The 26037-nt window shown below is 43.0% G+C and overlaps 2 protein-coding genes across 7 annotated transcripts in view; one reads left to right on the top strand and one right to left on the bottom strand.

Annotated features, from left to right (window-relative positions):
- The first annotated feature begins 674 nt into the window (after positions 1-674).
- RELL2 (RELT like 2) lies at positions 675-22653 on the top strand. 4 transcript variants are annotated; one of them, XM_020799190.3, is made up of 8 exons: positions 675-824; positions 5557-5770; positions 7626-7691; positions 7780-7852; positions 8602-8793; positions 12873-13467; positions 15711-15753; positions 21259-22653. In XM_020799190.3, exons 1-7 carry the CDS (start codon positions 792-794, stop codon positions 15750-15752), a joined length of 1215 nt encoding a protein of 404 aa, XP_020654849.3. In that variant the 5' UTR covers positions 675-791; the 3' UTR covers position 15753; positions 21259-22653. The 4 variants fall into 4 exon arrangements, with proteins under 4 accessions (XP_020654849.3, XP_072854442.2, XP_020654848.3 ...); XM_072998341.2 differs by lacking the exon at positions 21259-22653 and adding an exon at positions 20190-20443; XM_020799189.3 differs by lacking the exon at positions 675-824 and adding an exon at positions 4397-4679.
- FCHSD1 (FCH and double SH3 domains 1) overlaps positions 22647-26037 on the bottom strand; it is a 34058-nt gene continuing 30667 nt past the window's right edge. For all 3 annotated transcript variants that reach the window (XM_020799187.3, XM_020799188.3, XM_078392482.1), the window contains 4 exons: positions 25477-25682; positions 24587-24671; positions 24201-24268; positions 22647-23334 (listed from right to left, as the gene is read on the bottom strand). In XM_020799187.3, coding sequence (XP_020654846.3) covers positions 23269-23334; positions 24201-24268; positions 24587-24671; positions 25477-25682 — 425 coding nt within the window. In that variant the 3' untranslated portion in view covers positions 22647-23268. The remainder of the gene's footprint in view (positions 23335-24200; positions 24269-24586; positions 24672-25476; positions 25683-26037) is intronic.

Raw genomic sequence — 26037 nt, 5'->3', positions numbered from 1 at the left:
GCTGCCAAATAACAGGGAAATCCTATGGTACAAGTATGCCAGGCAGCTGCTACATTAGACCTAGTATTAGTACAACATAGACACAGTCTTACAAGCTTCCAGTCAATAGAACAATACCTCTAGAAATAAAACTAGCATAGCAAACTGGACAGACACATTCAAGTACCAGAGGCAAAATGAGCACATTGATGCATCCTTTTCTGATCACGGTGTCTCCATATTCAGGGAAGGCATGGCATTGAGATGGAAGTGGAACAAAGATTACCTCCCGATACTGCGGGGATGGAGAGATGTGACTCTGCTTTGCTGTCCTCTTCCATGGAGGGGGTTGCAAAACCGATGCCGATGCAAATTTGACAGATGGATAACTGTCGCCCACCCGGTCGAAACAGGGCTAGAATGGGCTGAGGCCAGGTTGGATATGACATCAGCCTCAGAATGGCTATGACTTGGAGACAAGCTCGTTATCGAGACCAAAGCTTGAGCCCGAGTAGGAAGACCCAATTCCCTTGCTGCAGAAATGGAGTCTTGGTCTAGGATGTGCCTTGACAATTCCTCCAAGATGGGAGGGAAACGTGGACAACTGGCTGCTCATGAGGCTGATGAGGCTTGGGAACCCGTTTAGTTTTCTTTTGCTTGACTCTGTCCTTATCCCTTTGCTTTTTAACAGATTGAGTCTTTGCCAATACGAGGAAGACTTCGACATCGAGGTCGACATCGATACCGAGGGAGGTTTAGGCTTGGAAGCCTTGGTAGATGTTGTCGACGAGGGAGTAGTGAGAGCCAATGGGATGGAGGGCTCAGATCGAGCCAATAGAACTGGGGTAGGTTCCATTGTGGGGCTGGTTGGAAGATTGGAAGGTGCCAAAGATTCTTCCCACAAGTGGGATTTCAGTTGTTGAAGCTGGAGTTTTAGAGCTGGCTTTGTCAACTTTTTACACTCAGGACAAGTGTGACTTTGGTGACTCTCATCCAGACAGAACAAGCAATGATTGTAGCCATTAGTAAAAGGAATTTTATTGGCACACATTGTGTAGCACTTGAATGGGCCTGAGGAAGCCATTAAAAAAGGGCGGGAAGGGAGGGGGGAAGACAAAGAAAAGATAACTCACAGGGAACGTCAATAAATTAAAAACTTGATTAAGTCCGTGATCCAATAATCGAAAAACTGTTAAGCAGTCAAAAGATCAGAAAAGCATAGATAGAATCACAAATTGCTCGAAGAGTCACAAAGAAGTCCGATTTTGGCGGTGGCTAAAAGGAACTGAGGTATTATAGGTGGGCGGAGCATGTGTGCCATGGGGCAACGTCCTACTAATCACATGTTTTTAAGCTCTAGAATATCCTGAGGCGTCCTGTACAGGTGCAGTAAAACCCATTTGTGCGCATTCACAGAGGCCACGATGAAGAAGCATCCTTTTCATGCCTTAATTTTCTCCACAAAACAGTATAGTACCCTCCCAATAGCCACTGTGTTATCTATTATGTATGCATCATATCACTAGTGGTGTGAAAGAGCTGAACTGAACACAAGCTTTGATACCATTAGCATTTATAACCAGCAGATTTACAGCATAATCCTCTCCATGCATACATTATCTTAACTATCCTAGTTGGTACAGTGGTGCCCCACATAACGAGCGCTTCATTTAACAATGAATCCGCATAGTGATGTGTTTTTTGTGATCGTCTTTGCGATTGCATTGCGATGTTTTAAATGGTAAAACATTGCTTTGCGATGATCGGTAAGCTGTTTCGCTTACCAATTTTCACATAGCGATGTTTTTAGAACAGCTGATTGGTGGTTCCAAAATGGCCACCGGGTAAATAAAATGGCCGCCTGCTGTGTTTTTGCGCCCATTCCTCGCTTACCGGGCAGCGAAAATGGCGGCCGTATGGAGGATTTTCGCATAATGTTGAGTTTTTTGCCCATAGGAACGCATTAAACATGTTTTAATGGATTCCTATGGGCTTTTTTGTTCCTCATAGTGACGAATCCGTATAGCGACGATTTTTCCAGAACGGATTATCGTCGCTATGCAGGGCACCACTGTATATGTTTGAAGGAAAGATACTTCATTGTGTTTAAGTCCTAAGTAAAGAGAGGATTTCTCTCTTTCTGTTTCTTTATAGAGAATTAATGGCACTCATCTTCTTTGTCTATTTGAGGTGGAACTTAAGTACAAATAGAGGTGCCACAGAGCCAGGGTGGTGTAGTGAATGTAGTCATGCACTAGTACCCTGCTTGGCTATGGAAACATCTCTGGGCACTAGTAAAACCACTCCTTAATTACCTCATACAACCTCTAAAGGTTGCCATAAATTGCAATTTAATGGCACATAAAACAAATGTAGCTTAAATTGTAACTTTTTGCTTTAAATTGCCGGGTTTATTTTTACTCTTTAGGAAATTCCCCTGCTTTATGAAACACAGGGACATGTACACAGCAAGAAAGTCTGTCTTGAATGAATAATTAGAAGTATAAAGAATGATTTGTTTTTAACCATTTTACCAATAAAACAAACAGTCAAAAGATAGATAAAACCTGATTGTCACTGTACAAAGTAAATAATCTTCTTGCAGTTGATTCTAACTTGTAGCTGAATCTGTAAAGCAACCACTCATTCACAAAGGAGGGGGAGCTGCTATTTAAGCTTTTCTCTTGAAGAGACAACTTATTTGCTGTAAAAGTTGTTACAACCTCAAAGTTTCCCCCAGAAAACATTTTCCAGCATCAGATATATTGTACCCAAAGCTAGTCTTGGAGGCAGGGTAGAGGAAAGCGGAAAACTACACTTTTCAGCACATAATTGCCACTGTAACCTGTCCACATGGGTAAAAGACAACAATATAGACTTAAAGCTTTCAAAAAGTGGAAGAATTGAGAGGAAGAACCAGCAGCAGTGAATAATAGCTGTAATGAACTGATGGAGATGTTTGGTACGTGAACCAGAAATAAATGTGAAAGGGTATCTAATGTCTTCACCTTAGATTTTTTAAAAAAGTCTTTTTAACAGTATTCAGATAAAAGTAAAAATGGCAGCCTTACCTCATTGACAAAGTGAAACAGAGAGTGGTTATGCAAGGAGAATGATAAAGAAAACATGAACAGGAAACTACATAATCAACTAAAGGTGTAATGTTTTGCATATTTGTTCAGAAATTAATCCTGTAGGGTTTTAGGAAGCTTCCTCGCAGTTAAGTCTGCATAACTGACATGTTTGGGAATAAACCCCATTGAACTCTTTGGTACTTTCTTCTAAGTAAGTCATACAAGAGATGTGTAGGATTTGTACTGTGTGAGTTGCTCATCCAAGATTTTTTCAAAAAAATTTAAAAAGTATAGTTTGTTTCACACAAGAGGGATGTTTCCAAGAACTGATTTTCAAAATAAAATAAAATTCACATATACCAGTGTACCTTGGTGCACTGGTTCTTAACCTTGGGTTACTCAGGAGTTTTGGACTGCAACTCCCAGAAGCCTCCACCACCAGCTGTGCTGACTGGGGTTTCTGGGAGTTGCAGTTCAAAAGCATCTGAGTAACAAAGGTTAAGAACCACTGCCTTGGTGTTTGCTATCTAATTTATTTTAAAGTCCCAGACTCACTTAAATCAGTACCTGGGCTGCCCCACTTCAAACTGCTGGCCGGAACCTACATAACTAAATGCTTCTGCATACAAGCAAGTTCCATCCCAGTATAAAGCAGGAGGATGGCTAGGTGAAATCCTGTCACCTTGACATCGTCATTGTCTATGGTAGAGAAGTATTCAGTCTCTTACAGAGGCCCAATCAGTCAGGGAAGCCCCACTTTGCAGGCCAAAGGAGTTTTGCCCAAACACAGGCATACCCTCCACCACACCCAGTGAGAATTAGGACAGAGCGTTATTATCTATCCCTTTGGCGGGAAAGTGATTTGTTCAACGTTTTAAGCCATTGGGTCAGCTGTGGAGCCCTTGAAAGGGGGGGGGGCAAAGTTCTAATTCAGTCAACTTTCAGCGATGCTGCAGAGCACGTGGCAAGCCTTTCCTAGTCCCTCTGTCTGCCCGTCTGGCTGTCTCTTCCTCTCTCCAGCGTTGTGGAGGTCCCTCGTCTTTGGGCAAAGGGCTCCTTGAGAAGCCCTTCAGCTGCTGCCCCTCTCAGGCCCGGTGGAGCTCCTGCAGCTTCCCGCCTGAACTGGTGCCTGAGCCGTCTTGGGCGTGCGAGAGGGAGGAAGGGACGGGGGGGGGGGCGCGCGCTGAGCGTTGCTGCTGCTGCTGCTGCCCAAAGTCACCGAGAGTCACCGAGGTAGCCAGAAATAGCTTTGCTTGCTGGGCTCGTCCCTGTGCGCAGAGTGAAACCGTGAGCCGAGGAGAGGAGAAGGGTGCGCTGCTGGAGAGGCGCGGTTGCTAGGAGACCGGCCGGTGCCGGCGGACGGCTTTGCCCGAAGCAGGTACCGGAGGAAGGAGCAGCAGCGTCGCGGGTGCCTCTCCGTGGCCCGCCCGGACGTGCCCGTCCGCCCGCCCCGCTCGAGGGCTCACGAGACCCTCCACCTGGGAAAGGAGAGCTGGCGCTCGGTCGGCTCGAGGGGTAGAGATCCGGGGCTGTGGCCGCGAGCCTGGGAAGAAGAGCCGGCGGGGGGAACCTTGCAATCCATGCAGAGTCTGGAAAGGCCAGGCTGGCCGACAGCTCTGGAGAAAGGTAAACGGGGATGCTTCGGGCTCTCCTGCGCGTGGGGAAGAAGGGGGAGAGGCAGCGCCGGGCGGGCTCTTGCCCTCCTGGGAGGGTTGACTTTGGCGCCTCGATCGGCAGTGAAGGGCGAAGGAGAGGTGCGGGCAGAGCGGGAGAGGAGGCGGCAGCGGAGCCCTCGCACCGGGCCGGGGCGAGGATGGCTGTGCCGCAGCGGCAGGAGCGCGGAGCCCGCCGTGTCCTTGGGAAGGATCCTGCGCGCCCGGAGGACGGCAAGGGAGCCCGAGCAGCTCTCCGCGCCCGAAACATGTGGAGGAGGCGAGGGAGGGCGCCAGGTGGGAGCCGGAGCCCCAGCGGGAGGAGGAGGAGGAGGAGGGGAGGGATGCTTCTCACGACAAGGGGACGGAAGGGCGGCCGCGCGTCTGCAAGGCGGCCGGTGTCCTTGGGAAACCTCCGGCGGGGAAGGGGAGTGAGAGAGGCGGCAGGGAGCTGACAGGAGAGGCAAGGGGGAAACACGCTGCTCAAAGCATCCCCTAAAATGGACGCAGCCGCAGCTCCTCCTCAGTCCCTTTCAGAGGGCCTTACCCCCCCTTTGTGCACCTGTCTACTTGGATAAAGAAATGTGAGAAGAAAAGCATGACCAGTAAGAAAGAAGTAATCGTTTGAGACACTCAGGCCAAAGATTCCTGAGCCACCTAGGCTTCGTGTAGCAATGCCTCAGGAAGATCCATATGCTGCTCAGGTAAGCAAAGGCTTTTGGATTGGTGGCTCACCCTGAGGAATAGAGGAGGGCGTCAAACGCCTTGGTACAAACAGGAGTCCTGAGCTGGATGGGCACAAATAGAATGTGGTTACCGGATAACTCTGAGCCTCATCCCATCTTTCTCAGGTCCAAGTGATGGAACAGAACGTCACCGAGGATGGGGATGGGGACACCCAGCACAGTGTGTACATGCTGTTCCTGCTGGTTCTGGTCTTCTTTGTCATGGGCCTGGTGGGGTTCCTCATCTGCCATATCCTGAAGAAGAAGGGCTACCGCTGCCGGACGTTCCGTGATGAGCTTGAACCTGACAACAAGGAACCATTGACCCCAACAGAAGACGGTGAGTGGGAGGGAGGGATTGAGGGAGGGCTGGCTAACTGTTCAAGAAGGAGTAGCTGCAAATCTATGTGGACTTCATTCTGTAACAGGCTTCCCCCCCCTGATATGGGTCCCCAAACCAGTGGAGCCTTTTTCTGTTATGATAAAAGAGACATTGCTACCCTGGCTCAGGCTATCTTAGATACCCTACATTTCCTTGTCTCTTTACTTATAATCAGTCTGTGGAGTGGCAATTTGTTTCCTCCTTAGTCCAATTAAAGTTTGCCAGTTCCTTCCCTCCAAAGATTTGCTGTCGTGCTGCCTCTGTCTTTAGTTAGGGAAAGGACCGTAGAGACAAGAGACCTCTCTCTGCCAATGAAGAAGCAGTGTGGGAGGAGGAGAAGGAGGAGGAATAGAGGGTGAAAAGGAAAGTCGGAGCGGCCTAGGGGTACAAGATGCTTGTGGAGTCAGCTGGTCCCTCAGAAACTCCGAGGGGCAGCAGGAGCTGTGCTCTCTGGAAGTGTGTGCTCTAGCCTGTGTTGCCTGGATGGTCATGTTTAAACTCAGGGTGGTTGCCCTGCTGCAGCTTTATTTTGGTTGCTTTAAAAGTGATTCTGCTGCAACCACATTCTTATGGGGAAGAGGACGTTTTAATTTATTGTGGATTTCGGTATCGCTTCAGGTGGTGTGACCACCTTGAGCTGATGCTGGGAAGTGTGTGCAAGGGAGGAAGAAATTGCCAATCAGCCCTCTGACAGTGGTCGTTTGCAGGACGGTCGGATGAGATTATCCCCAAGGGAGGCAAGGGCAAGGTTGCATTCTTACCCCCACCCCCACCCCTGTGTCACAAGCTGGGGAACAGCTTTGCTGGGAGCAAGGAGTCATCAAATGCAAGGGCTCCATTCTCCTGCTGCCTGAATTTCAAAGGGTCCTCACCACTTCAGAGTGCCTTCCTACGCCTAAGCATCAGTCCCTCTCAGATGTCTGCTAATAATACTGTTTCTTTTTCTTTTTTAGGTTTCATGCCACACTTTTGCACTAGGGCACCGGGCCAGGGTTGGGGGGAGAGAGGAAGGAATTGCTAATCAGCCCTTCTTTGCATCTTGTTAAGGTAGCTCTGCTAAAGCTGTGCCTCCTGCATATCTGTACAGCTGCATCAGAAGCTGCCTTTACAAGCTGCAAACAAGTGCTGACTGATTTTCAGTTTCCTTCTCCTTCTGCTGACTCCTGTGTGGTTGGCTAAAGTGAAACCAGCTTCCTGGATGGCAATTCAGGATCCATGCAGATTTTCCCCATTCTGTTCCAAGAATTTACTTGATGTTACACCATACGCCTGTAATGTGGGGGTTGAAATCGTGTGTCCTGCAGAGTTCATTATGTGCGCTTGGCCTTTCACGTGCCTCAGCCTTGGTTTCTGACAGTTGCTTGAGCCTGCCTCCTCATTCTAAAGGAACAGATCTATGTACTTTTCCATTGTTTTCAAATTATCAGAAAAAAGGCACACTTTTAAGGGTATGTGGAACCATAGGCTCAATGTACAGAAGCAGATTGTAGGCCAGAAATATAAATGTCTGTCATATTGCATGTGTTCTGAAACACCTGTAGGGAAGTGCCTGCTCTTATATAACCTTTCTAAAATTGCATTCCAGCCTTTGGGAGATTAAACTTGAATTTAGGGGCATACAGGCCCCTAAATAGCATACAGCTATTTCATCAGCTAGGAAGAGATTTAAGATTTTACACCTAGCAGTTTCACTGTTCTTTTGCAGGAGCATGCAGTTTATTTTCCTTGGATTTCTTCAGATTTCTAGAAATCTGTCCTAGTGCCATTAACCCTCTTACATATCGTCATTTATTTCCATATTTTCTCATTCCAGGTGAGGATGAGGAGCTAAATGAGGACACCGTAGAGAAGATAGTGAAATGCATAATTCAAAATGAAGGTTGGCTTAACCATGACTTCATTACTGAGAATTCCCCAGCATTTGGAGGCCTTGCTTTGACATATACCTGTTTTCACCCTTTTCTTAGCAAATGTGGAGGTCCTGAAGGAAATGCTGGCAGAAGGTGACACTGACCCTCCTATGCCTGTGCCAGTGCCCAGGTGAGGAGAGGCTCCAGGTGCATCTTGAGGTTAACCTCATCCTGAGCCTTACCTTCTTCTCTTTTTCCTATTCACGCTAATTCTTGTTTTAAATGAATTATTGTGCCTTGTTGCTTTTAAAATGGGCTTCTAGTATTGATTTCATTTACCATTTTTAATATTTTATTTGTTTAATTCTATTTAAAGGTTTGCATACATATTGTTTTTAGCTTTTAAATATTGTCTTTTTAATCATGTAAGCAGCCTTGAGTCTTTCTTAAGGAGAAAGATGGGGTAAAAAATTTTTATACAAACAAAGGACCTGCTGTCCTTGGGGAACAAAGTTACAGTCTTTCTTTCTGTACAGAGAGGAAGCTGAGGCTCAGATGTTCCAGCTACATACCTAGCTCCCTCAACATTTTTAATTCAGTAATAGTTTCAGTGCCGGAGAACAGAAAATTGAAATGGAAACACTGTGTCAGTATTGTATTCTTGCATACTTCCTGTTTATATCTAAGGGGCTTTTGCAGTAAATATCTTGGTGAACTAAGCTTGTATTTGTCTTTGATATTCTGAGAAATTGAAAGAATTTACCATATAAGATGAAAGATTGACCTTGGCTTGTAGTAGGACATCTGCTCCATCTGTGTACTGGCTGATTGATTTGTTACTTGAGGGTTGTCTGCAAGAAGATGTAGTGGCTTAGTTCATTTGTTCCAAGCTACAGTCATGTGGAAGTGATGGGGTATTATTTTGCTCTCTTCCTTTAGTGGTCTCTGTCCACATCGCATCAGCCAAGATGGTGGGTTGCCACACCATCACACGGTGCACTTGGGCTCAGCACAAGCGCCTTGCATTCATTGCATCAAGAAAAAGAGGCACCCTTTGCATCGTCAGGGCCGGTCCAAGGAATCCAAAAGCAAGATGCATCCTGGGGAGACCACTGTATTCTCTGTTGGCAGGTAATTGTTCCAATCGTATTTAAAATTTATTTAAAACATTTTATCCTTCCTCTTATTAGGTTTTAGGATATTTTCCAGCCACATAAAAGTTAAAAACATAATGCAATATCTCATAAAACTTAATGACACTCATGTATAAAGCCCTTCATGGTTTGAACTTACACCACTTGTTGGAGTGTTTTTCCCTAATGTCATCTCCCTGATCCACTAGAGCATCAGGGGTGAGGTTCCTCTTGGTCACCTCCCTGAGGGAGGCCCGTAAGTCTTCTACAAAAGCTGGGGCCTTCTTTGCCATGGCTCCAAATTTGTGGAACCAGCTTCTGGAGGAGCTTTCCCTGGTCCTCCTCCTGTGAATATTTAGAAGGAGACTGAAGATGTGGCTCTTCAGGGAGGTTTTCCACACCAACCCTTGCTGACCGCCCATTTTCCATCCATCTTTGTCTTTGTATTACTGCTCTGCACCATCTGTTTTAATAATCATTGATAATTGTTTTTAATGTTTTAATTTTTATTCTTGTTTGGTGTTGTATTTATTGTAAACTGTACAGTGTAATGCCTCGGCACTAATGGGAGCAGTATACAACTTAACAAACAAACAAACAAGTTATATTGAAAGCAGCAGCAGCTGCAGCAATATCTTAAATGGTAGAACCTTTCCAATCTGTTTAAAAGAGAACTGTAAACCTCTATCCTCACTGAAGCAAGTGGATGAAGATGCCTTTTTGTTATGAGCGAGATGTCTTCAACATGGGCAGAGGTGATGGAACTGAACACACCTCACCATCCTACAGACTCGGTGTCACATAGCACTGAGTCTATTTAAAGAGGTTTGTTGATGAATGGTATACATAAATGGTATTTTTCATTGCATCCGTAAAAGATCCATAAATGTTATACGGTGGGGTCTTGACTTGAGAACTTAATCCGTATTGGAAGGCGGTTCTCAAGTCAAAAAGTCTGTAAGTCAAGTCTCCATTGACCTACAGTGCATTGAAAACCGATTAATCCTGTAACAGGCCGTTTTTGTTCCATTTTGGTTTTTTTCTGGTCTGTAAGTCAAATCTCAGTCTGCAAGTCAAACCTAAATTTTGCGGCCAGAGAAGTCTGTAACTCGAAAAGTCTGTAAGTCGAGCCGTCTGTAAGTCAAGGGTCCACTGTAATAACAACAGCGCCACCTGTATTCCCTTCCTTTCTTTTACAAAAATATATGTATATGTGCACATGCGTATACAATTTTTTACCCTGTTTTTCTGATGCCTACACACCACTGAATGCATCTGAAAAACAAATATCTGCCTAAATAGGAAGCTTGTTTTCATATTGAAAAATATGAAAAAGAGCGTGGGGAAGCATTGAGGTTACTTGATGCATCACACTACCAGTGGAGGAGGGTACAATTTGCAACTTTGTTTTTATCCTCCCAAAAGATCTGTCCTGTTTTTTGTTTGTTTTGTTTTTTTGGTACTAACTACAAAAATGATCTTCCTACAGAAATGATCTTCCATCAATTAGTTTTGAAGTATGCTTATTGTTCAATATCCAGTTTGATATTAGTAGTTCATTAAAAACAGCAGAACAGGACTTTATATTTGAGGTAATATTATGCAAACACTGTAAGTACTACAGATTCTATAAACTAAAGGTATAGACCTTCAGATGTTGTGGATTTGAAGTCCCATTAGATCCACCCAAGAATGCAAATACGGCCTGCCCGGTAAGCGAGGAATCCGGGCAAAAACACAGCGGGCGATCATTTTATTTACCCGGTGGCCATTTTGGAACTGCTGATCAGCTGTTCTAAAAACATCGCTATGCGAAAATCAACAAGTGAAACAGCTTACCGATCATCGCAAAGCGATGTTTTTCTATTTAAAACAGTGCAATTCGATCGCAAAAACAATCGCAAAAAATTGTCGCTATGAGGATTCGTCGTTAACCAAAGCACTCGTTAAGCGAGGCACCACTGTATGTGTGATAAGAGGAAGTGGGGCAGGGGTTGTGACAGGAGTAGTAAGCAGCCAATGGGAAAATTCTGTTGCTTAGCATAGTAAGTTGTAAAGTAGTCACATTGAGTCAATGGAACTTACAGAGGCGTTGACTTATCAAATCCCCACTGACTCAGTGGGAATACCCTGTTTGCAACTTACTAGTTGCAACAGGATTTCACCCAATATGTTGAGAAGTTGCAGTTTGGTGTGTTATGTATGTATATTCATAAAGTGGTCCTACTGAGAAATTGAGCATAAGATAAACCAACAAACTGATTGTTACAAAGGAACATAAACAAACCCTAACACTTTTGATGTGAAACTCCAATAACTGGTCACTATGATGGTTTTTTTTTAAAGTGTGGTGGTTCCAGGAAAATTGAAACTATCAGATTCATACAAATTTCTGCTCCTTAGCAGTAAATTTTATTTCCAGTGCCTCTATTTTTCCAGTTTCAGTAAATTACACTTTGAATTTTTAAGAAATTCATTTAGATCAGTGCAATATGATTTAGAATAATAAAAATAGATCTTAAATTGTATTTATCTGAATGGTGCTGTATTTTGGCAGTTGTCTATTGGAAGTGTCTAGGAGTGAGCAGGAGTCTGGAAAGCCTGAAAGCCACCCTCCAACTCAGACGTTCTGTCTTCTTTGCCCAAAATAAATTTATTAACAACATTACAACTGTTGAAAAGTTTTAAATTTTTAGTTAGAATCTCCTCAACTACACAGCAGAAGTTCAGGGATTCATAGAGCAAAATAGCTTCAAGTTCCCCAGACCACCCCTTTTTTCCACCAACTGGCATTTACCATCTGAATAACTCACTCTGAGTCATTAATAGGAGAAAAAATAATTGAACAAATCAAAGAGCAAACTGACAAACATGACTGCTTTTAGCAAAAGACCAACAGCCTCTTAAAGACAGAAGAAAACACTGAGCAGAAAAGTGAGGCTCTCTTTGACTCCAGAGGCAGGGAAGGAATTATTGGTTACTACTAGATAGATTGACAGTCACCCTAGCCCAGAAAGGTCCCTCTCAGCCAAACCTACTAAAGGCAGTGTGCAAAACTGCAAAAACTCCCAACAATCTGTTCTGATCCTAAGGCAATAAAATGGAATTTAGAAATGTATGTATGTTAGCATGGCAAGACAGCTCATATTAGGAATCACAGACTAGTATTGACAAGCTTACCAAACTATTAGAGAAAGTGGTGAATTTTGAAAGTCCATGCATGGCTTGTGTCATCATCTATATGGGTCCTTTGGAGCCATTGTTGGCCATGTCCAGATGGCATCATTGATGATGTGCAGAGTAGGTTGTGGTATGGAAGTGAACCTTACTCCTTTTGCCTGCCTCTGACTATCTATTTCCTAGGCTGTTATACTACTCCGTTAGTGTCAAGTTCTATTTCTGGGCAGTTAACAATCAATAATATCAAAGAAATAACAATAACAGGGATGAAAATAAAAGAACAAATGAACTTGAGCATCACAAATCAGAGACACCATGAACAATAACCCATAATAATGTGAGCAGGGCAAGAGACTTCAACTGGAATGCAATTTGTAAATTCAATTCCCCACCCCTACCCCTGGTTAGGGCTATAGTACTAAACCGATAAGTGTGTAATCATGGAACACTGCAATATTCATTGTCTGCTATGATGGCTGACAGTGGGTGAATCGGTGGCAGCAGCTACTGTAAGGGACTGGTTAAAATGGTGGCTAAGAGAGTGGTGATAATGGCAGAGAAGGGAGAGACAGGAAGAGAGCCATGTGATACGTGAATACTTGAAAGACACTTTAATATACTACCTCATTTCAAATGTTCACATGTGTCCAACAGCAGTGATTTAAGTGCTAGGTGCAAGACAGAGAAGTTTGTCTTAACTCAGGACAGCCTTCCATATGGTCATTCCCTTTCTTGGTCTGGCAGGTACTGCCCATTTACCCTCTGAGTCGTAGAATCTGAGCTGTAGATCTGGCAGCCCAAATGAAGAGGATGTGAATTAGCTACCATTCATTGACCTCACTTTTCTTTTTTCATTTCTTTTCTTTTGGATTTTTTTCCCCATGCTTTTAACCTTAGATTCCATGTTACCCACATTGAAAAGAAGCTTGATTCCCATGGATCACAGGAAGAGTCTTTCCGAAGTAGCAAGCAGGACCTTGGCCCTGCTGATACAGACCAGGAGATCCACAACAATGAGAAGCCCCAATGGGATGGGTCTCAGAATGGAGTAGTTCAGATGGATGGTCTTCTGCAAGGAACAGTTCATCAGGCAGATACTCAGAGTGAAAGAGGAGCAAATGAAGATCATGTACATGAGTCAGCTCAAGAGAATAGTCTCTCGAATGTGACAGCCGATTCAGAAGTTTCCATGAATGGACCAGAGAGGAAAGAATATTCTAAAGCAAGCTTGTTGCAACCAGCAGGCCTCCTAGGTACTGTCACAGGCTGTACATCTGAAACTAACTGTTCTGCACAACCCAAAAGCCTTTGCTCAGAAGACCTAAAGAAGGTAGAGAGGCTGGACAAGACTCCTGATACCTGTGAGGATGAGGGTATTGAAAAGGGAGCTAGTGAAATATCAGAAAATAAAGGAAATCAAGTTTTTCAGCCAGGAAGCAAACTAGATATATCTGGAACTGCAATCACTCAAACAAGCAACAAAGAAATCCAGGTAATTACTGTTGTGTCCCTCCTTTCTTTGACCGCAAATATAACCCTTTCTATTCCTGGGTACTATGTACTAGACAGAGTATAATCAAGGAGAGGGAAAACATATTGAACGAGTTTCAGTTTACATGAAATATTGACATTGGTGCAATGTTTGGATGCCATGGAATGTACTGTGGGTCGTGTTTTACAAGTTCTCTTGTGATAGTGGAGGCACATATTTAGTCAGTGGATAATTGATTTTATATACTGTATACTGCAAATATATATTTGCACATCCTAATTCTCTGTGCTGATTATACACACACACAACACACACACACACACACACACACACACACACACACAGAATGTGTCTAGACACAGAAACTATGGTGTGAATTCTCTTGTCTCCCATTCCTGCCTGCCTGCCTGCCCTTGCTCGCCCTGCAAAGAATATCTTAGAAGAATGTTAAGTCACCAAATGCTGCAGCATCTGAAATTTTCATTTTTTGAACAGTAAAGTATCTTTTTAAAAATAGCAATAATAACAAAATATGTACCCTGTTTTCCCGAAAATAAGACCTAACCTGAAAATAAGCCCTGGTATGATTTTTCAGGATGCTTGTAATATATGCCCAACCCCCAATATAAGCCCCAGTTAAGTGAAACCCCTCCCTCCACCATTGTGCAGCAACCATAAGATGACACGACTGTATTTGAATAAATGTAGATTATTATACACAAAAAACTCTGAAAATAAGCCCTAATGTGTTTTCTGGAGCAAAAATTAATATAAGAGCCTGTCTTATTTTGGGGGAACATTGTACAAGGATAAAGCAAACTGGATAACAAGCTGTAATAAGCTTTACACGATGGTAATGCTGAGACATCAAGAACAAGATGAACAAATTTTGTCTTCCTATTTAATGTTAACATAGGAGATGAATACTGTTGTAACAATTTCGAAGACAAGTGTTTTTGCTTAGTGTGTTGTAAAGACTGAAAAGGAAAAGGATTCAGGTCAGAGGGACAGAAAAAGGCCCAAGCACTAACTGTTAACATCTACAAGACTTGTTTTAATACTTTCTGTTGTAGCTGCCTCAGGATTATGTTGTGGTAAAAGAAAAGAAAAACTAATATCAATACAGTGTGTTGAGTAAAGGAATCAAACTGAAACAATGTCAAAACCAGCAAAGATTATATTTGAGATATCAGTAGAAGGTAAGGAAGTTAAAATAAGAGCAAAAGTGTATCCCGTCAGTCTGTAAAATGGCAGAAGTGAATCAAAAATACACACTATTTAAAATAGGGTGCTTAAATTGCTACCAGTTATTGTTTGAACTGGTTTGCTTCATATTTGCTCTTTCTGAAAAGCCCAGTATTGTGAAATCGTTGACATTTCCTTGTTTTGAGAGAAGCAATTTAATGGAGAAAGGACATGCAGTGTACAACTTTAGATAGGTAGAGTGAGAAAAAAAATGCTGCGTGCTCTAAGTACTTAATCAATCATTTTGATATACATAACTTTCAGAGATATTTGTGACTTGAGGCAGAAAGATTCAAATGCCCACCCAGATAAGGTGGCATAGATGTTACAATAAAACAGGGCAAGCGATGGACTGCTGTCCTTTAACCCTATCTCAGGTTTGCCCTTGAGACATGCCACCTCATCCTGCCTGAAGGTATGGCCAGCCCTGACACTTTTCTTTTCATAAGGATGTGTCTCCCTGGTATACATGTGGTAGAGAGAGGTGGGCATTGTATTATTCAAATCCTTTAAGAAGTGCAACAGTCTAGGTCTGAAATCATACTGTATGAACTCACCCTTGGACTGGCAATTTTTCCTGGCCTAAGTTTAGAGAACCACTACTGTAGCTGTCTAATCCCTTTTCTTAAGTATTATCTGTAAAACCTTCTTGGGTTTTGTAGTGCTTAGGAAGCACAGAGATTCCAAAAAGAATTCTTGCTCCAGGACTTGGGTCTACCATGCTGGAACACCAGCCCTCTCCTCCTCCTCCTCCACATGGCCCACCTTGTGGCCTAGCTACCCCACCCCACCCCATTTATAGTGCAAGAAATTCTTGCCAAATCCTGCTTCCAGCCACTATCATCCTAAGGGCCTCTAAGCAACTGGCATTTCAGGAACCCCAGCACCTTCTCTACCACTCTATTTTAATCTTTGCATTATAGCTACCCAGGGGCTTTTTTTTATACAAAATAATCCTTTACTTACTTTTTAAATTGTTATTGCTTCCATTCTCCCAGGAGCAGAGCTCAGTGATGAAGGACCCAGGAGTATCTGTGTGACGTAAGTTCCATGCTCCAGCTGTCAATAGCAGGGACTAGGGGCTTGGGTGTCTTGACAGCTGCACTTAGGTTTATGTTGGTGGAGGACTAAAAGAGATGCTAAATGCTTATGTGTAGGTATAAATTAGATCCTTTAAGCCAGTTGCTAAGTTTTCAGGTAAATGTCATTGTTCTTCCAAAGAGTACAAGTGAGTTTTCACTTACATATTGTTCTCCATTATCAGTCCTATCTTAAGTTGCTTCAAGATGCAAGAAAGCTTTTCTTAAGCTTCCACCAACCACTCTGACCCAGATTCCCTATGAGAGCCGGAATAGAGTTCTGTCTGTACTTGAACTAGAGTTCTTTTAGGGTCAGGTGAAGATTCAGAATCAGAATACTTTCTGGCTTCTTAATGGTACCACATTTCAAGACAGTGGCTAGTAGACTAGGCCTATTGAATCAATGGAACTTGCAGAGGAGCTGATAGCACTGAGCCCCCACTGTTACAGTGAGCTTACTTTATTTTTGATTTACTACTGAAAGCTCAACATAAAAAAAACCCCTAAGATCATGGCCACTGGCCCCATCATCTCCTGGCACTTCTCTTTTTTCAAATTATTTTGCTAAGAATTTGTTATATTTTTCTAGCTTTTGAGGAAAGTGCTGCTTAACCAAATTGCTGTTTTTTTTACAAAAAATTGAGAACTGCTCTGGAGTACATTAGTCTCTAGTGTGGTACTAAGGTACTGCTCAAGACCTGGTGCCCTATGACACTATGTTGACATCTGTTTACCTCCAGGACACTTTCTGTTGGGTGTGCTGTCATTTTTTGCTTTCTTCAACTATGGCCATTTGTGAAGTTTTTGGAGGTCCCTATGCTACAGCAGTCAGTAATGGTCAAAGTAGAGAAAGGGTGGCAAGCAGAGAAGTCACCTATGGGAATAGGTATCTTGAAATTGTAGGCGCCTGTCAATTTGCAGCTAGAAAAGAATTGGCTATGAAGTAGGAACTGGCAATGCCACTCCAGTAACTTTGCCAAGAACGCCCCATGATCAGAAACAAAAGGCTAAAAGATATGACGCTGGAAGATGGGCCCCTCAGGTCGAAAGGCGTCCAACATGCTACTGAGGAAGAGCGGAGGACAAGTACAAGTAGCTCCAGAGCTAATGAAGTGGTTGGGCCAAAGCCGAAAGGACACTCAGCTGTGGACGTGCCTAGAAGTGAAAGGAAAGTCCAATGCTGCAAAGAAAAATACTGCATAGGAACCTGGAATGTAAGATCTATGAACCTTGGTAAGCTGGATGTGGTCAAACAGGAGATGGCAAGAATAAACATCGACATCCTGGGCATCAGTGAACTAAAATGGACAGGAATGGGTGAATTCAACTCAGATGATTGTCATATCTACTATTATGGGCAAGAATCCTGTAGAAGGACTGGAGTAGCCCTCATAGTCAACAAAAGAGTGGGAAAAGCTGTAATCTGATATAATCTCAAAAATGATAGAATGATGTCAATACGAATCCAAGGCAGACCTTTCAACATCACAATAATCCAAGTTTATGCACCAACCACCATTGCTGAGGAGACTGAAATTGAACAATTTTATGAAGGTTTACAACACCTTCTAGAACTGACACCGAAGAAAGATGTTCTTGTCATTCTAGGGGACTGGAATGCTAAAGTAGGGAGTCAAGAGATAAAAGGAACAACAGGGAAGTTTGGCCTTGGTGTTCAAAATGACGCAGGGCAAAGGCTAATAGAATTTTGTCAAGAGAACAAGCTGGTCGTCACAAACATTCTTTTCCAACAACACAAGAGGCAACTCTATACATGGAAATCACCAGATGGGCAATTTCGAAATCAGATTGATTATATTCTCTGCAGCCAAAGATGGAGAAGCTCTATACAGTCAGCAAAAACAAGACCTGGAGCTGATTGTGGCTCTGATCATCAGCTTCTCACAGCAAAATTCAAGTTTAAACTGAAGACAGTAGGAAAAACCACTGGGCTAGTCAGGTATAATCTAAACCAAATCCCTTACGAATACACAGTGGAAGTGAAGAACAGATTTAGGGAACTCGATTTGGTGGACAGAGTGCCTGAAGAACTTTGGATAGAGGCTCATAACATTGTATAGGAGGCAGCAGCAAAGACCATCCAAAGAAAAGGAAATGCGAGGAAGCAAAGCAGCTGTTCCACAAGGCCTTACAATTACCAGAGAAGAGAAGGGAAACAAAATGCAAGAGAGATAAGGAAAGTTACAGGAAATTGAATGCAGACTTCCAAAGAATAGCAAGGAGAGACAAGAGGGCCTTCTTAAATGAACAGTGCAAAGATATAGAGGAAAATAATAGAAAGGGAAAAAACCATAGATCTGTTCAGGAAAATTGGAGATATTAGAGGAACATTTTGTGCAAAGATTGACATGATAAAGGACAAAAATGGAAGGCACCTAAAAGAAGCAGAAGACATCAAGAAGAGTTGGCAACATACACAGAGGAATTATATCAGAAAGATTTAGATATCCTGGACGACCCAGACAATGTAGTTGCTGACCTTGAGCCAGACATCCTGGAGAGTGAAGTCAAGTGGGCCTCAGAAAGCCTGGCTAACAACAAGGCCAGTGGAGGTGATGGCATTCCAGTTGAACTATTTAAAATCTTAAAAGATGATGCTGTTAAGGTGCTACATTCAATATACCAGCAAGTTTGTAAAACCCGACAGTGGCCAGAGGACTGGAAAAGATCAGTCTACATCCCAATCCCAAAGAAGGGCAGTGCCAAAGAATGCTCCAGCTACCATACAGTTGCACTCATTTCACATGCTAGCAAGATTATGCTCAAAATCATCCAAGGTAGGCTTCAGCAGTATGTGGACTGAGAACTCCCAGAAGTACAAGCTGGATTTTGAAGGGGCAGAGGAACTAGACCAAATTGCTAACATGCGCTGGATTATGGAGAAAGCCAGAGACTTCCAGAAAAACATCTGCTTCTGCTTCATTGACTAGAAAAAAGCCTTTGACTGTGTGGACCACAGCAAACTATGGCAAGTCCTTAAAGAAATGGGAGTGTCTGACCACCTTATCTATCTGCTGAGAAATCTATACGTGGGATAGGAAGCAACAGTTAGAACTGGATATGGAACAACTGATTAGTTCAAAATTGGGAAAGGAGTATGACAAAGCTGTATATTGTCCCCCGGCTTATTTAATTTATACACAGAATACATCGTGCGAAAGGCCGGACTGGAGGAATTCCAAACTGGAATTAAGAGTCCCGGAAGAAATATCAACAACCTCCGATATGCAGATGATACCACTCTGATGGAAGAAAGTGAGGAGGAATTAAAGAAATTCTTAATGAGGGTGAAAGAGGAGAGCACAAAAAATGGTCTGAAGCTCAACATAAAAACCCCAAGATCATGGCCACTGGTCCCATCACCTTCTGGCAAAGAGAAGGGGAAAATATGGAGGCAGTGACAGATTTTACTTTCTTGGGCTCCATGATGACTGCAGATGGTGAGAGCAGCCACAAAATTAAAAGACGCCTGCTACTTTGGAGGAAAGCGATGACAAACCTAGACAGCATTTTAAAAAGCAAAGACATAACCTTGCCGACAAAGGTCTGCATAGTCAAAGCTATGGTTTTTCCATTAGTGATGCATGGAAGTGAGAGCTGGACCATAAAGAAGGCCGACTGCCGAAGAATTGATGCCGTTGAATTGTGGTGCTGGAGGAGGCTCTTGAGAGTCCCCTGGACTGCAAGGAGAACAAACTTATCCATTCTAAAGGAAATCAAGCCTGAGTGTTCACTGGAAGGACAGATCCTGAAGCTGAGGCTCCAATACTTTGGCCATCTCATGAGAAGACAAGACTCCCTGGAAAAGATCCTGATGTTGGGAAAGTGTGAAGGCAAGAGGAGAAGGGGACGACCGAGGATGAGATGGTTGGACAGTGTCATTGAAGCAACCAACATGAAATTGACACAACTCTGGGAGGCAGTGGAAGATAGGAGGGCCTGGCGTGCTCTGGTCCATGAGGTCACAAAGAGTTGGACATGACTTAATGACTAAACAACAACAAAAATTTTACAAATTTCTGAAGGTGCACTACTGTGTCTTGATCCGAAAAATGGGCGAGTTAAGTAGCATGGAGATGGTAGTTGAATGTCTGCACAAAAATAGTAACCTCAACAGTGTTTTGGGGTTTTCATTTGAAAATTTCCCTCTTTCTGTGGCTTCACTGAACAAAAGTGGCAGGAAGGGGATGTTTGGTCAATGACAGTTAGCATTTAACCAGCTGTAAACCCTCCAGGTTATTAGGAAGGCAGAGGACAAGAAGAATCCTCATTACTCTTTTAAAATGTGCAAAGCTTTAGGACTGTGGGATGCAGAGGTCATCTCTCTCTCTCTCTTTTGACATTGTAATGCTTATTGGCTGTTGTTCTGTTGTTTAGCTGCAGTACTATGGAATGCCTCCTTCAAAAAGATCTGTAGAGTCTCCCAGGCCCATGGAAATATGCCTGAAAAATGCCCCAGCTTCTCCAAATTTGTCAATATTTTTCATTGGGCACTGGATTTTATGCACTTCAGCTACTGGCCACCAGTTCTTACATTGCTAGAAATGAAGTGAAAAAATGTATGATACCAGTGACCATACATGAAGTGCTATTGGGTTTCCTATTTTCTAATGAGGAGTCAACAATTGGAGGTGAACATTCTTCACAATTTTGCATACTTTCCTCCTACCTTATGTTCCTATTAATGATTTTTTAAAGCTTATTGTATTTATATTTTATTTTATTCTTTGCTGACCAAGGAGCAATAAATTATATTGCAGACATCATAGTGAAAGATGTGAAAGATTATGAAACAACCTTTTACACCAATATTTGTAGGAAAATGGGACCAGCAACCAAGCGTGGAAATCTGTGCACATTACAGAGGCTATCTATCTTTGCCACTGCATGCAAGGTGGGAATAATAAATAATAATTGCATGCCATCAAGTTGACTCTGACTTGGGGTAAGCCTTGGCAGGGATTTTTAGGTAGAGAGTACTCAGAAGTGGCTTACCATTCCCTTCTTCTGGGGGTGCCCATGGATTGTGCAGCTTGCCCTTGCTGGCTCTATTTACAGGAGGCATGGTGGAGAACTGAATTCTCAACCTCTGCCTCTGCAGCCAGATATTTAAACCACTGAGCTATCCAACTAGCTACGTATTAGTTGGGAAAGGGCCTAAAATACATCTAGTCTTGTTTCTGTAGTAGTTCTTTTTATTATTATTTATTTCCCATTAAGTAGGATTATAGGGAAGTGGATTTTGATCAGGATATTGGGTAAATAAAAAAAATACAGAATGTGATAAAGAACAGTATATATCATTATTACATTTGTCGATAGTTTCTTACTAATCTTACTTCATACTTACCTTACAATTTTTTCCTAAGTCTTTAAAAATCTAAAATTATATCTGTTTCTGTAGAAGTGCTCAGTTATAAACCTCCGCCCACATTTCTCTTTTCAGATCCTAGCCACTCAAGGCTGCCAAATAGAGTGATGCATATAAAGCTGACATGCAGCTTAACAAAAATAAGACTGCCAAATCAAGCTGGGCCTGAGCCAGTAAAGGTATTGTGTGCTTGGTATATCCAGACTGACACCAGGATGTGATGCTTCAACCAGTAAAACTACTCCATTTGGCAAGATCACCATCCTCATCTCAAGAATTACCCATATCACAGCAGAGCAGCTTCCTATAGGGTCAGGACCGTGTCCTTGAGTTATCCACATGGTTAGAAATTCCTGCCTCCTCGTTCCCTTCAAAGCTTTGCTGAAGTTCATATTTTGCAGCCATATATCTTGTGAGATGATAGAACCCGCCAGCATTCCTCAAATGGCAGAAGTCCCATGTTTCATCATGATGGGGTGCTGTTAAGAATCCCATATTTGTCTCCTGTGAACTGAAGCTCTCAGCTGCTGATGGAGGAAGGCAACTAATAGGAATGATCCCTGCCCACTGCTCATTTCTCCTTCCACTATTCCCAAGGAATTCTAGGTGATCCGACCATGAAGTGCCTCTGAACCATTCACTTTTTGGTTAGGCTCCTGCGTTGAGATAGGATGGCTATCAAATCCGATTCCAGATGGTACAATTTCAGTAACAACATTGTTCTCCTGCATGCCAGTCAGGTCTGAGAAGATAACCAGTGTTTTAAAATGAAGCTGAGTTCCATAGTCCTTGCTTCTAGCTAAGACTCAGGGGTTAGGACAGTTACAGTAATCGGAATGTCCTCTCCCACCCTGTCCAGAAAACAAGCAGACCTGAAATTAATGTAAGGCTGGAAGTTGGGCCCTAATTTGCCCAAAGAGGATGAGCTAGGCAGCTTCGAACTTTTGCTATTATAACTCAGGGGCTGCCTTTTTTTCTCTTATTGTATAAAGTTCTGCCTCATTTAGTATAGGAGGGTCCTTCCCTCTGGACTGCAATAATTACACACATTAGGCGCTCTCCGTCCTAATGGTTCCCTATAAGGGTCTTGCTCTGGTTCTATTATCCACATTACTTCCCAAGGAACAACCAAGCAGCACCTAACCCTGAGCACTGCTGTGGTGCTCAGCCTCATATGTGTGGGCACTTGTGTGGAATGTGTGTTGTTGTCGCTGGTGGTGGTGGGGCTTCGCACAACACAAACCCATGAATACCTTCATGAGAACTCTGGGGTAAGGTTTCCTCCTTAGGAGCAGAAAACTCAACTTGGAGATCATCCAGTTAAGAAATCATCTGGATCTCTCCTGCCTTGTTCTTCTATCCATCCTAAATAACCCACCACCACCTCTTTCTTCCCCCTCCATCTTTTTACGTTCAAATACAATGTAAACAAAACAGAAACTATATTAAAGGCGCTCAAAATGTGCAGAATGATGTTTCTTTATTGGATCAATACCTACCCGTCTCTTGCCTCTCAGGGACACATGCAGGAACCAGCCCACCCTGAAGAGGGCAGTAAAAGAACTAATGGTTCATTTAAAAAGCAGCAACAGTTCGCGCTTGGCTGTCGTCTATTTTCCTTAGCAGAAGCGCCACAAATACTTGGACTCCAACTACCAGCATTTAAAGCAAAGAAAGACCAGATCCCACCCTAAGGAAAGACACTTGCATAGTTAACTTTAAATAGTAGTAGTTCAAGGCATCTGAAAGCCAGAGAGAGACTTCAATTTCTAGATGTTAGGCTGCAGGGCTCAAGCCTAGGACAGATATGAAAACACATGGCTGTCCATTCTTTGGCATACTTCTCCATCAAAATCAAGCTGATTTGGGGAATCCGCCTCTGTTGAAGTAGAGAAGTTCTTCCTGTTAGTGACAATGTTCTTCCCAGCACCCAAAGCCACTGCTTACTTTTTGGTGCTTAAGAATGGGGCATAGGCACCAAAGCAGCAATATGCCCAAGAACTCCAAGAAGAAAGAACTTTGCTTAGGGGGTACTGCCAGCTTGCAAAGACTTAAGCCTTTTTTGCAATGCAAACAGGTGTAGGGTTAATCATGTCCAGATGAAGAATCAGCTTCTAGATTCTTAGATGGTGGAGGCGGGGGTGCTCGAACCTGCAGAAATTTTTCAAAAAGGCAAAATTTGTGAAGTGTGTTGACTGAAATTGTTGCAGTGTGCTATATACTATGCCTTATGCCTTAATTTTTTCCCCCAATTTTAGCTTCCTCTTTCCTCCCAACATGAAATCCATAGGAAGTTAAAAAATGGAGGTACTCCAACTTTGATGTAAGCCCAACTCCTTCTGTACTAGAATAAACACCATACCGTGTTTCCCTAAAAATAAGACAGGATCTTATATTAATTTTTGCTTCAAATATGCATTAGGGCTTATTTTCAGGGGATGTACAGCAATCTACATTTATTCAAATACAGTCATGTTGTCTTCTGGTTGCTGCACAATGGTGGAGGGCGGGATTTCACTTAACTAGGGCTTATTTTTGGGGTACGGCTTATATTACGAGCATCCTGAAAAATCATACTAGGGCATTTTCAGGTTAGGTCTTATTTTGGGGGAAACAGGGTATTATCCCATGTACTTTAAATTCCAGTGCACAAGGCAGATTGCCAAGCCCTGCAGCTCCTGTTTTAGGAACCTCTCATTTCCTCCCTTTTACTCATAATTGCAATAAGCCGGAGGTTATTTTTGTCTCTACTACTTTTTTTCGTCTGCAAGTTAGATAAATGAAATGTCACAATTTATATCTCTCCCATTCTACTCCTGTTCCACTGCAGGTTTGATTAAGAGTAAATTTAAGTTTTTTTCTAAAACAAATCTAAATAAATAAATATAATATTTCATAACAGTAACTTTTCTAATCAACTTCATTATCATCTAATTAAATACTAGATCAAAATCTAACCAAATTCTGTGCTGTGCACATGCCAGTCGTTCACATGCTGTATACTGGGCACAACTTACTGGGCGAATACGTGGTACATTCTGATCAGAGGAACTATGGCAACTAGCCATATTTTGTTGCCAGCCACCTGGAAACAGATAAAACAATGTTCAAACTGTTATTCTGCTATATAGCATGTGTAGAACTAGCCTCCATATCCTTACCCTTCACTAAGTGTTACATACACATTGTCCAAAAATACAGCTATGATCTCTCCTATTGCCCGAAAGAATATGCAAAACTGCTAGAGGTTTGGACCAACACCCCATGTTTCGGTTATAATTACAGAGCCCCCGGATAATTTTTGATAACAGTGCCATCTGAGCTACAGTAGTTTTAAGTAGGTTAAGCATCCATTTTGTTGGACACAACTTTACTTCAGGAACTGTCTTTCCATGTAACTCACCTCCCTGTATAATGTCAGGAGAAGGCATTGTGTCATGTTCAAGGACTGGAGGGGAAAATGCTGGAGGTGAAGGTGAAAGAAGATCCTGAAATGAAAAGGCCCAGTTACTTTCAGATGATTTTCAAAACAGAGGGAACTCTGAAGACATCAAATGGAAAAAAGAAGATGTAATCATTTGCCCCGTAGGCTTTTTCAAAAATTATACACATTTAATTCCTGAAGGGAGAGTGTGTGCTAGGTTCACCTCCATCACCCGCTAACCACAGAGAATCACTTTCTCAAGTGGACCCACCAAACTTGTCCGCCTCTGACTCCCCTCCCACGCCCAGCATTGTGGCTTCTAAAACAGACACTGTTTACTAGCAGGCTTCTGCTCTAGACACTCTCTCATTTCAAACACTGGATGAACAGGATAGCAATCTAATCAGGAGCACCCTCTTCACAAGAGGACATACAAAGTCCATCTACTCTAATGTCAAAACCCACACCTCTATGTGAGAGGACAGAGGGAGAACCTGTATCTTTGTACCAGTGTTGTATGAATTCAGACTCAATAAGTTCTGCTGGGCTTTATTAGCTGGGCACAATATAATTGTCACCAGAATCCTACTCCCCTTCCCCCATCAGGAAAGAAGCCCTGTTTCTAGTATCGCATTGAGCCTGAACGTGTTGCAAGTCTTTCCAAAACACAGCCCAAGTTCAGTTTGGGAAATTGTCTCCAGAATAACACGTCTCTTCAGACCACATAAGAATTAGGGCATGCCTGTGGAGACAGCTCCCGCTGCCCATTCTAGTGCCAAATTTCAGAGTAGGGCTAGGAATTATCCTAACTTTTAGAGACAGAAAGCGGAGAAACTAATAGACTCCTCCTGAGCCATGTAGGAACTCACCTGCTCAGTCTTTTCCTGAGTGCCAGTTATTTCTTGAACCACCAAAGATGGGAAGACCCCAACTCTCCCATTGAAGTCACCTTTCCAAAAGCCATCATCTACAGCTCCCTCCTCCCGTGGCAGCACTCGGATGATGGCTCCCTCAGGAAAGCTGAGTTCCTCTGGGCTCTGCCCCTCGTAGTCATACAGGGCTCTCACCAGTGAAGCTGCGAACAAAGAGACGACACAGCTGTTTTTAATACACAAGTGGATCCAGCAGCCATCTGGGGTGAGGAATGTGCAGCCCTCCAGGTGCTGTTGGATCATTGGCTTGGAATGATGGGAGCTGCAGTCCAATAAGATCTGGAGAGCCATATGTTTCCTACTCCTAGTCTACACTCTTGGAGAAACAGGCAGGGAAACATGTAAATAAATTTTGACACATTCCCTTCATAGGCAGGCAAGAGCACCACTACTGATGCATCAGATTGGACAAAGGCTCTTTTGAATTCTTATCAGTGATCATACAGGACTCAACAGGAGAAAGAGAAGAATCATATGAGGCACACATCTTTATGGGCA

The sequence above is a fragment of the Pogona vitticeps genome, chromosome 4, assembly GCF_051106095.1.
Source record: "Pogona vitticeps strain Pit_001003342236 chromosome 4, PviZW2.1, whole genome shotgun sequence".
NCBI lineage: Eukaryota > Metazoa > Chordata > Lepidosauria > Squamata > Agamidae > Pogona > Pogona vitticeps.
The sequence above is the reverse complement of the archived record's forward strand: the minus strand, read 5'-3'. Positions and strand labels throughout refer to the sequence as shown.